The sequence below is a fragment of the Pterocles gutturalis genome, unplaced genomic scaffold (genome assembly GCF_000699245.1).
Source record: "Pterocles gutturalis isolate BGI_N339 unplaced genomic scaffold, ASM69924v1 scaffold17037, whole genome shotgun sequence".
NCBI lineage: Eukaryota > Metazoa > Chordata > Aves > Pterocliformes > Pteroclidae > Pterocles > Pterocles gutturalis.
The window spans coordinates 31,141-42,851 of record NW_010110539.1 but is presented as its reverse complement, the minus strand read 5'-3'; the positions used below and the strand labels follow the sequence as shown (position 1 = coordinate 42,851).

At 36.8% G+C, this 11,711-nt stretch overlaps 1 protein-coding gene across 1 annotated transcript in view; it reads right to left on the bottom strand.

Annotated features, from left to right (window-relative positions):
• Positions 1–578: 578 nt before the first annotated feature.
• Positions 579–11,711, bottom strand: part of MYO6 (myosin VI) — a gene marked incomplete at both ends in the record, with an annotated part of 36,256 nt that continues 25,123 nt past the window's right edge. Inside the window, 6 exons of the mRNA XM_010073430.1 lie at positions 579–797; positions 2,995–3,021; positions 5,551–5,682; positions 7,069–7,172; positions 10,484–10,522; positions 10,983–11,012. Of these exons, the coding sequence (XP_010071732.1) occupies positions 579–797; positions 2,995–3,021; positions 5,551–5,682; positions 7,069–7,172; positions 10,484–10,522; positions 10,983–11,012 (551 nt within the window). The remainder of the gene's footprint in view (positions 798–2,994; positions 3,022–5,550; positions 5,683–7,068; positions 7,173–10,483; positions 10,523–10,982; positions 11,013–11,711) is intronic.

The window sequence follows — 11,711 nt, the reverse complement described above, 5'->3', positions numbered from 1 at the left end:
CCTCCGGAGAAGGAGGACACACTTCATGACTAGATAAATCTCTACCTACCCATTGCCACATGTAGTTTTTATTTCAAATGTTTGAGATCACAAAGCTATTCTCCCATGGCATCAGTTTGCTGTGAGCCCCATGCTACGGAAAGACAATATCCCATACGCGCAAGTTGTTCCGATACAAGCCGCTGTGGTTTTTCAAAGCTAACTCGAAACCAATACAACCATAAGCAGAACTTTCCCAGATAAACTGTGATGTTCTGTCTTCACTCTGTCTTCAGTTCAGTAAATCTGAGGACACTCAAGAATCAAACCATTTGCATTTGGATTCCCACTCTGCCTATGACTGCCCAGATCAAAGCACACGTACAGGTGAAATACGTGCCCAGCTACATCTACAAATGATATCCCATAACACTAGCCACCATCAACAGCAGTCCCAAATCCTCAGATTCTGCCCAGACACGAACTGCTGATGAAAAAAAAGATACAACCTGGGAAACTTGTACCATCAGCTTATTTTTCTGAAGTTAGTTATCAGCTCGGAATCTTTTCAACATTTTCATTTGGCTTGCAATACCAACCCGCCACAAGGAGAATGGGTGCTTTGTCGGGATGAAGTTCCATTTGTCGAGCGATCCAGGGCCCATCGAAATGTGCGTACCACCACCCCTTCTTCTTGTTCTGGGGATCTTTGTATTGGTCCGCGGGACGGATGAAGGGGATGCGGAAATAACGCTGCTGCCTGTTTATTTCAATCTCTTGTTGTCTGGCTGGTAGTTGGGTTGTCAGGTTCTGTTGGGCTATCATACAAAAACCCCCCCAAAAGCAAGCAAACAAAAAAACAAAAAACAAGAAAGATATATTATGATTTCCTTGATTAACCAGCAAAGTAAAAAAATAAAAAAAAGAAACCCAAAACCAACCAAAAAAACCCAACCAACCAAAAAAACTCTAAAACAAACCCCCAAAAAACTGATTCTCTGAATGCAAGCTCATCTGAAGTCTCATCAAACCTAAAAATATTCCCATCTTATATAAAGTGCATTCTTTTAATCACTACAGCTACAGCACTGTAGCTATTGTATCTGTTGTATCTATAGGTAATACTGGGTTGCTCAATGACATAAGGTACGTTTAGACAACACAGAGCGAGCAAAATAACATATTTGGCTTTAAATCAATATTTAAGGTAAAACTTCCTACATAAAATTCCTTAACAGGCAGAAACACCGATCAGTAACTGCTCTAGCTCAGGCCATCTCCCTTTGGAAAGCAAGGTCACCCTGCAAAGAAGCATCTTCAGTTACAAAAATACAAAGCTCCACTTGGAGATTTTAGACAGGCAACACTGAAGGGTGTGTAATATTGTTAGAAATTACTAATTTGTTAAGAGAAATGTCGGCAACAACCACTGCTTGTTACAAACCTGACACCAAACAGAACTTTCTGCCTAGATTTCTGTGTACCTAACTCCCGCAATGGAACTACTCCGGATGCTTTCTTTTTTAAAGAAATTGGTTATTTCAGCCTATTAAGGTCAACAGACCAAACTTCTAGAGGAGGCAGAGTTCTATGAAATCTGTTAATCACATCTCTTTCTGGTAAACAGCTCCCATGGGCATTGTCCCAACATGTTTCAGACTTGGGAGAGAAACTTTCTTTCGAGTAAGAGCAGATACTCTCTGTATTAACTTATCAACTGATCAACCTTCTTAACGCTATGTACACACTATTATAATCAGTTTTAATCAGTAAATGCTCTTACTAGCAAGGTCTTTTCCTCTAATGATTGCCTCCTGCAAAAGTTCATTACTGCTCCTGTTTTAGTGCTTTACAACACCACTGTTACAAACACCCTGGCTCAGAAATGATGAATGTGAATCTACGACATCCTTATAAAAGAAAATCAGTATTAACAATCCCATGGTTCAGCATACAGGGAATAATTAAAAGTTAATTCCTTTTTTATCCATTGTCTATTAAGCAGCAAAACTAATTTTTGAGCTAAAATCTAGTAAAATTAAAAAATCACTTCTAGTAATGTATCTTTGCACTCACGAACAAGTCAAATGGACTAGCAAGTGCACCTTGAAATTTCTTGTACTTAGATTCCAGAAAAAAATAGTTTTTCTAAAGGTGAAGAGAAGAATCTTAAAGAAATATAAATGTACTACATAAACCATAACCCCCCCAAATTTTTTTCCATTTCTACATAAACAAAGAGAAGAAAAACAAAAGAGATTCGAATAGGTGAATGCTGTTTTACACATCACCTCTGATAAAGCACGTATTTTACAACAGGGAGACACAGTCTACAGCTTGTACGAAATTAATTCTATTTTCTGCAAACAATCACAGCAAATCAGTGCTTGAGTATTGTCCAACACTTTTTGCACTGCAATGGTAATTGCTACGGCTTATTTTTACCCCTACACATAGCTAAATCCAAGAGAAAATCTAGAGGGCAGGAATCTAAGCAGTCTATATAGCCTCTGCTTCTCAGTGCTATGGAAATGGAGTTCTTTCTTCAAAAGAAACCATCACCTGAATGTTAGTTTGTATGCTAGGAAAACATTTGTTATAGTAAGTTGATTCCAGAGTTTTGCTACAACACATATCCATGTGCAGATAGTGAGAAATGTTAGAAGAAGTATGGTATCTCTTGGTGGGGCTGGGGGAAGGTGGTGGGTGAAAATAAAAATAAATTATACCTTCAAATAACCTACATAAAAAGGTCATTTCATTGTCCCTTACCATGACTGCTCAAAGGGGAAGGATCTCATGAAGAGAAGCAATAAAGTACATTTGGAAATTACTTGAGGAATATATAATTACCATCAGTTGAGTAACATTGCCAAATCGTATAACTGAATTTTTTTGAACAGTTACATTCTATGTATGTGTGTAGCAAAACACTGGATTGACAAAGGTTAGTACAGAGCTCTCAAGTGTTCCTATTCTTTGAAGTTAGCTTTCAAGAACCATCTCCCCACTTACGTGAGTTGCTCAAAAATGGTGCAAAATCTGTGAACAAACATTACATGTTGAACAAAACATGAAAGTGCTGATCCTTTATAAGTCACAGTTTCATTATCTCAACATTTTTCACCAACGCTGATGACAGAAAAATGGAAATTCTAGCGACAAAATAAACACAGATGTTGAGCTCAGTATTTCTACCCATCCTCTGCTCACTGACATATACAAACTGGCTCCTTTCCTCAAGTTTAATAGATTTCCAACTGCTTCTGTTTTCATCAGGATTTAATTTTGACATTTATGACTTCCATGATTTGTGATGCTTGTAACAAAACCCCAGCTGAGTACATGCGAAACACAGATTGCTGTAGAAAATCTGCTAGTTCTTTAATGTAGTACTTTTAATTTTTGACATTTCTGTTAGGAAAAAATTTCCAGATCTCTATTAATACTAAATCTCCCTATTTCAGTAATAAAACACAAACAAGTGTTTAGCTTCTCTATGGAATGTATTAATTTAATTAAAGGATACCTGTAATATTATATGACATCAGTGAAAAGAAAGAAAGAAAGAAGAAAGTACATAATTTGAAGCCTACATCCACTGAGACTCAAAAGAAATCAGAGTTCCTTCTTACTGCCTTCTCAGATCATTGTAACACATAGATGTGAAATACCCAGGTACTGTAATTATTTGCGATGGGAAGAATTACTTCTGACACTAATGAGAGTCCCTAAAGGTCACTATCAGTGACTTTCTTCTCAACTGCAATGTTCTAACTTTTCTTCAGAAATATTAAAACCATATTTCAAGAAAGGTAAAAAAATGTAATGAAAAACATGGAAAAGCAAGCTGTAAATGTCTAACGAAATGAGATCATGAATATTCCAAGCTTAATTTGCACAAATCCAAATATTTTCTGCTCTTTGATACTTCCCAGCAGCAGCATTGTGCACAGATAATTATTTTACCCATTTAGGTCCAGTCAGAACTTGCAAGCTCAAATCCAAAGCAACTTACCACTCTGCAGAAGTGCTTCAAGTGCCTTTTCCTGCTGTTCCAGACATAAGCTTCCCTAAGCACTCCAAACCCCATTCCTAGGCATGGCCTCAAGGACCCCTTCTTTGATAACACCTTTTCCAGGGGTCCAGATTTCACCTGCCATGCAGCTGTACCAACGTTCCCCAAAAAGCTCAGCTTCCCGGGTAATGCTCAGGCACTGCACAACTTGTAAAGGAATCGAAGGGAAGGAGACACCTTTGTCTAAGGACTAACCCAGAGGCAGCAGGAACACTGTATCCCTGGGATCTGCATCCCCCAGGTCCCAGGTTAACGGGAATGTGGGGAGAGCATCTTCCCTCCCAGCTTCCCTCTCCTCTGCCTCTCTCATTAACTCTGTGGTCAGGAACAGAAGAATCATGGACCCAGAAGACAGCAGGAAAGATCTGACGCAATTATTGTATCCATTTGCTGGGATTCTGTTCATTTCTTAGAACTTTTCTAACAGATGATCACTGGACTTGGGGGGTGGGGTGGTGAGGCAAGCAAAACTGTCCACTCTGCAAATACCCCTCCAGAAACCGGGCACCTAATGTTCAGGTCTGGCAGTGCTAAACATGGGAACTCCTACACCTTCGTGTTGAATTTAAAAGGCAGTCACTCGTTCTCATTAGTGCATTGCTTTGACAATAAACACCCATCTGGGAAATCAGCAGAATGACAGTCTAGTAAGAAAGCAGGGACGATGCAAAATTTGTCATCCCATAATCAAAAACTGCAATGTCAACACTTCTACAATTTTAAAAAAGAGAATGTGACCTGAAATATATAAGACTTACAGTAATGTAAATGAGGAAATTCTTAGCACCTTTTAAAAATCTATGTCTATACATCTGTATCATACAAAAGAACAAAAGTGTGAGAAAAAAACCCCTTATCACTAATGCTTTTTGTTTTGTCTGGACCCCAAGTGTAACAGTGTATGACATAACAGAGTATGATCCCTGCCAATCTTGTTTTTCATAGCACCAAAAAAATCCCACGCGATTCTCTGACAGATGGACAGTTTGAGAACTGGTTTTAGATTCTCTCCTCTACCCTTCGGTGTAATTCTCTGCTCTGAACTATCACTAACTACTCTCAGAAACCAATATTTGTAATGACAGAAGTCAGAAATAGTATGAACAACCTTATAAACAGGGTCTCAAAAGCCTCAATATGCAAACCACAGTCTCAGAAACAGCAAATAATCCTCCTTAGTCTCAAGCAGCACAGCAACGAACACTTAGCAAAAACGCCAGCAACAGTGCCACCAAATCAAGAACTTTTTTACCAGATGTGGGTTGGTATGAGAAAAGGTTTTAGGGAGAGCTCTTCAGTACACATATCGGGGTGTCCTGAAAGTGTTCTGCTTTCTACTACCTATTTGCCAGTTCAAATATTTTCAACATATTTACCTTAAATCAATAGAAAAATACCCTAAACCCCCAAGAATTTCCTTCAACCTTTTAGAAAAGTTTTCTTTAGAGTATTGTCACCAAAATGATGACAAACACAAAGTTATCTCTCCTCACCATAGTCTGTGACTGATTTGGGAGCACGCTGTTCTGTTTCTGCGTTGCGCTTCTTGTTCTTGGATTTCCAAGCGTGATACACCTTTAGCCTTCTGTGAAACTCCTCTCTGCAAGCTGCCAACAGTTCAATGTCTGCCTCAAAAATAAGGAAGGAAGGTAGAAGTGAAAAAAATCAGAAAAATTATTTATGAAATGCTTTTCTATATTGATAGGTACATAATTTTAGATCCATTTGTAACACATAATATAATATAATATAATATCATATCATATAATATTATAATATAGTATAATATAATATGAGAAACCCTCATTCTCTGCAGCAACAGTGCCTGTATTTTATGGTCCAGAAAGCTCCTGGGAGTGCTATAGCCCCTCTTCTCCTTTAGAGGAATGGCAGTCCCCAAAGTAGCTGTTCTACTGTGAGATTTGGAGCAGTAAAATGCTACAAATAAAATTTCCACTTTGCTGCATTTGCCTGTTGACATTATAACAAGGCAAACAGTACAGAGACAGAGAAAATTTCACTGCTGAACTTTTATTTCTGCAACTGCAAAAAAGAAAATCAGCAACTTGACTGCTCAGATGTAGGTTCTTTTTCCACTTTATTAAATATATTTTAATTTTGATGAATTTCATGATACTAAGAGACTGAAGAATTCCAAGGCTTTTTCACTAGTCACCCAGGAGCACCCAAACTGGCTTCACTGGAGTTGAACACAGACCGGCACCGTGCGTTACTGCACCACCTGTTCCGCTGAAAACAGAACTCCAGCCTTACACACGTAAAAACAGCAGACACACAGATAAGATATGGGGCCAACTTTGGGTTTTCAATCCAAATAGAGAGAACAGGGTTTCTTCCAATTTCTACATCCAGAGAAAAATTCCAGGTTATTTTAAATCATAATTTATACAACTGCTTTCAAACAGAAGCAGGAATAAGCAAGTAATAATTCTTATATGTTTCTATCTTCATAACATTGGGGGAAAAGTAATTAATGTCCTAACTGTGACCTTTCCAAACAAAGTTAAACATTTTGAAAATCAAAGAATAATCTGAACATCTAAGACAGAAAATATTTTATTCTGTGCTTTGCATATTTGGTTTTTTGTGATTTGGGACACAGCAATAAGCGACAGCAAAAAATTTCTTAAAACAAACAAATTCTAGGTAAACATTAATAACTATTATTCCCTTTGTGGATATACATAAAACCAAGACAATTTCATTAAATTATACCATTGTGTGGCCCAAGCAGTTTAACATCATAAATACACAATCAGTAAAGGAGGTAACAAAGGAAATTCTCTTTCCTCAATATGGAAATGGTTTCGTTTGCTCTTCTCTTTGGAGCAATAAAACTTTCTAAAATTAATTTGACATTCATTCAGACCTGAATAAAGGCATGAACAAGTTTTTGTCTTTGTCACAAGAAGAAAGTAACATTTCATACAACTACAACCTGACTTCTTTCTCAAATCAGAAAAAAAACCAAAAAACAAAAAACAACTTACCACAGGATGTATTGATGGTATCACGAAGCTCTGCATATTTCCACTTACTGAGATCATGCTTCTTAGTACCAGCAGCAGCTTTTGTGGCTTGAACGGCAGGACCCCTACAATTATTAAACAAAAATACATATTTTTTTCAAACAGCAATCATTACAACAGGAGGAACAGATCCCACAAACACTGCAGCATGCTTATTACAATGAAAATCAGCAACAGAGGGATGGAATTCAAAGGCAAAGTACCATACTATTTTCAAGACGTTCAAATAATTAAGGAAAAGTGAAAGCATCTTTTACATCCCATATCACAGAATAATCTGATTGGTTGCCTAGAGACTAAAAGGAATTGTCATTAATAGCGCATAGGTGTGAAAACACACATATTCTGTTTGCGTGTACCTCATCCCATGCTGATGGACATTTTTCTTAGTACTAGTCAAGATGCAGAATACGGACAAGAAAGAGTGGCCATACACATTTTTAGATCCATTAAAAAAAAAAAAACCCAAAAACAAACAACAAGGAAAAGTACTTCTGAAGTAGACAAGGAGGAGGGAGAAAAGGCATTTCCTCTGCTGTTTAAAACTGGATTACAACAAACTCCTTGTTCTGAGACTAGAGAAAATATTCCACATCTTTGACAGAAATCTAATTTGAGAGAATAAATCAAATAAATTCTATATTAACTATATAGTAGCTGTCTGAAAACAGCAATATTTATTCGGGAGTCATTATGAGGTCTCAGCAGGAAGGCTGGCCAGTACAAAGACTCATCCAGAGTCTTTGTTTGCAAAGGCAAAAGGTATCTATCTCTAGGCAGTATGCAACAAAGTCAAATGCAAGAGAGAAATTTTAACTAAAATCTCCACCATCTTTAACGGTACGCATGAAGTTATTCATGTAATGAACAAATATTGCACGTAGATGGACAAAGATAAACCTGGATTTTTTTTTTTTTCTCCTAAAAAATGCCATGGATAAGAAGTGGAAGAACTCTTCCTTAGGAATGGCAGACTTCCCATGGATTATTTGGATAGAAACGAAGTTTGAGAAGCTCCAGCATTCGGTGATGATCAGAATGCTCGTTAAACACGGAGGAATTCAAGGACACGCACATGACTCCACCAACAGCTAATGCCCCTGACTAAGAACAGGAGGCAAACTGAATTACCTTTCAGAATCTGAGAGGATTTGTTCCGAAGAAACTAGATCTTTAACAGGGTGACAAAATACTCGATGCAATGTGCCACACTAAAAACTCCCAAGAGAGAAAGCCAGAAGCAGCCAGGCCGTTCCAGCCAACGTCTGCTTCTGCAGCACTGTCGTGGTGGGACCCTTACATTAGTATTTATACTCCAGTGAATATTATTTTAAATTTTATTTTTCCATAAAGGTCTCATGTGGGACTCTGAAGTTTTATGTTGTTTATTTTCCCTTTTTAGTTAACAGCTTACGAAAACATTTTCTGTAACAGAATTTTTCTATGTAGATACAGCAGTTCTGAAAGCAGAGATAACAAATGCCATTTATTTTTAAGTTTAATAGAATAAATCTGTTTAACCAAATGTACTTCTTAATAGTGACTTAACCATCTCTTCAAATGTAATTAAAACTACAGAATCTTGCTGTTTATTGCAGCATCAGGTTAACTATGCTTACTCATACTGCTAACCTGAGTCACCACACAGCTCCCCGTTACGGTATGCGAGAAGTCACACATAAAAAATTACCTCTTTGACTTTTAATTAGTGCATAGCTGAGGGACAGGAACTTTACCTCACCTTCAGCACTACTCATAAAAGAAATCATTAGACAGACAGCCTCCTTCAAAATATCTATTTTAATATTTTGTTACGGTTGGCATACCTGTAGGACATTAAGTGATTGCTGCTAAATGGAATTTCCGCTGCCTGGCATCTAACCTTCTTGAACCTAATTTGACAAATCCTAAGGATTTTCCTTATTTAGCAACAGTACCCACCACTCTAAGGGTATGCTAGATAATTCAGAAGAGCAGAAGCAGGCTGTAAGGACTCTGGTTAACGTAGTAATCTTTAAGAAGGCTAATCCCACGGAACGGCTTAGCCCCTCCACGGCCGCACCGCTCTGCGCTCCGCTGGTCACTCTCCTCGTCGCTCCATGACTGTCAGCACCAAAGGCTGCCAGTAAGAGCATCAGGCTTGACAATCAGTCTTCACTGTTCCATCTGACCAAGTTATATATCATAAACACTATTTTCAAACTTAAAAACCAAAAAAACCAGTCTCAAGTCAAAAGTTTCCAGTATATGAGAAGTGGAAAACAATTTAGTACAACAAGCATCCAGTAAGAAGTGTTGCATTTTTGATTTCAACCAAAACACAGAGCCTCTGACTTTGCCCCAAAGTTTTGTGCTTTTTTTGCACATTAAGAATTGGCCATTGTCATTGGAACAGTGTCAGTATATGCAATACCATCTACATTCACATGCTAATGACACACATTGTTTATTCCTATTCCACTGCAAGAAACAAACTTAGTTAACAGCTGCCTTCCCAACTATCAATGCTGCAACTAGAAACATCATCAATCACGCGAGACTGATCACCTTCAGACTATCTGTACACAGTATAGCAGGTTGTTTAACAACAGATTTGCTTTTTAAAACTCTAAACAATTTTGCTTCTTATGTAAGCCTCAGAACATTAATGTCAAACGGTTATTTTTGTTCTCAAGTTGCACAAAACACTTTCTAAGTACGCCCTGATACGGAGGACATCATAACAATTTCCTTCAACAGAGAATTAGCATTCTGACACAAACTAGTATGAGACTGTTGCAGCAGAACTGAATTCAGATCTAAATTCTTCCACCCTGAGTTGTGCATCAAATCTTGCATTAGCACTCAAGAAATCTCAGAAGGGGATTTTGTTTAGATGTCTTAAGAGGGGTTTTAATATCTTGCAACATGGTAATTTTCAAAATTGCTTTTATTTGAAGGGAATTATAAATAGAATATTTTCTTAATAAAAGCACAAAGTTACATTAACATTAAATAACTTTATTAACTCTGTGTTGAATCTGTAGAAATCCTCCTTCGAACGATGTGGAAGCTAGTTTTCTATTAGCATTACAAAAAAGGTGAAAAGAAAAGAAAGAGGGAAGAATATTATCAGAATTACACAAAGCACCAGGGTACGTGAACTATGCTTATTCCTTTTTCTATAGAATCTAGTAAAATAGCAGAAAAATAATTGCTGGGAAAGAGGTGTTGATAAAGGAAACTTATCTGAAAGCAATGATCTACTTATCTGCTTAGCACTTAGAAAAAAACAAGATTCCATTATTTTTCATTTCATAATAGTTCAACCCATTTCATGTGTGATTTTTTTTTTTAATAAAAAGATTGATTCATTCGGTGTTGTCTTCTCACCTACCTAGACAATATTTCTGACATTTCTGTGGCCATTTGTTCCCTATAAGAAAATTGATAAATAAGCATAACCAAATATATGAATATAAAATCAGCCTTTGTAACTGTGACAATCGCTTGACAACCAAAAAGTGCACAAAAAAAGGCTACTTATTTTAAATAATTTCCATTCTAATATATATACACAACCTTATTTCTGTAAAGAGCAATAAATCACACAGGGCAGTGAAAAACTGATGGAATGTGAAAAAGTTTATACTAATTATAGAATCATATTTAAATAGATATTATTAGGTTTATTAGATTATTAAATTGTTTATTAGGCATAAGCAAAGAAGTGGATATAAGGTATTACAAACTGATTTAAAGTTTACAGGTGCACGCCAAATAAAGATTATTGTGGGGTATTAGTAAATAAGAAGAAAATATCAATTTTCTTTGAATTAATCAATGTTACTTTTTTTCCTATTAGAGCATTCAAATGGAAAAAAAAAATGCCATACGCAGTCATTTGCAGCTTTGTTCCATTGGCTCTGCAAGTAGAAGATATTTCTGTTAGATAAGACCAGTTCCTGGTTCCCATGCTAACCATCTGAAGTGGGGAAAGGTGGGTCACAGTATTTCCTGCTCTCTCACATCTCATTTACTGTCTTAGGATTTTTTATTTTTCTTTCACTGGGAAACAGAATTATATAGACCTTTCTTCTTCATCTTTCTCATTCAGTCATGAGTGTTATATTATTTTACAAAAGTTAAATTAAGATAATCTGGAAAAAAAAATACAAGTGAAAACCCCCCAACCTTTCTCTCCACCACTGCATCTTTTGAAATCAAAGATTCTGAGACATGCTACTGATATACTTTAGGTCTGGATCTATTATTTAACTAATTTTTTACTGAAGTACTACGCATTTCTGTTAATTTACCCCCAGGTGCAGTAAATCCCTTATTACATATGGTTTCAAATTGTGGATGAGTAATAAAATTGGAGGAAGCTAGGAGAGCTCCAGCAGATCCAGCCCAGAATAAGCACAAATAAAAATGCCAGATCTACTGCCAGAACAACCAACTTTCCTTCGACAGGAGCCAATGAGTAAGTTTCTCAAAGAACCTTTAAGTACCTATGAAAGCTAATGGTGAATGTAGCACGGTATTGAGGAAAAAAGAAACCAAGTAGAGGTGACTCATTTTCAAACATGCAAGTATCACATGTTCCTTAAAACAGAGCAAAA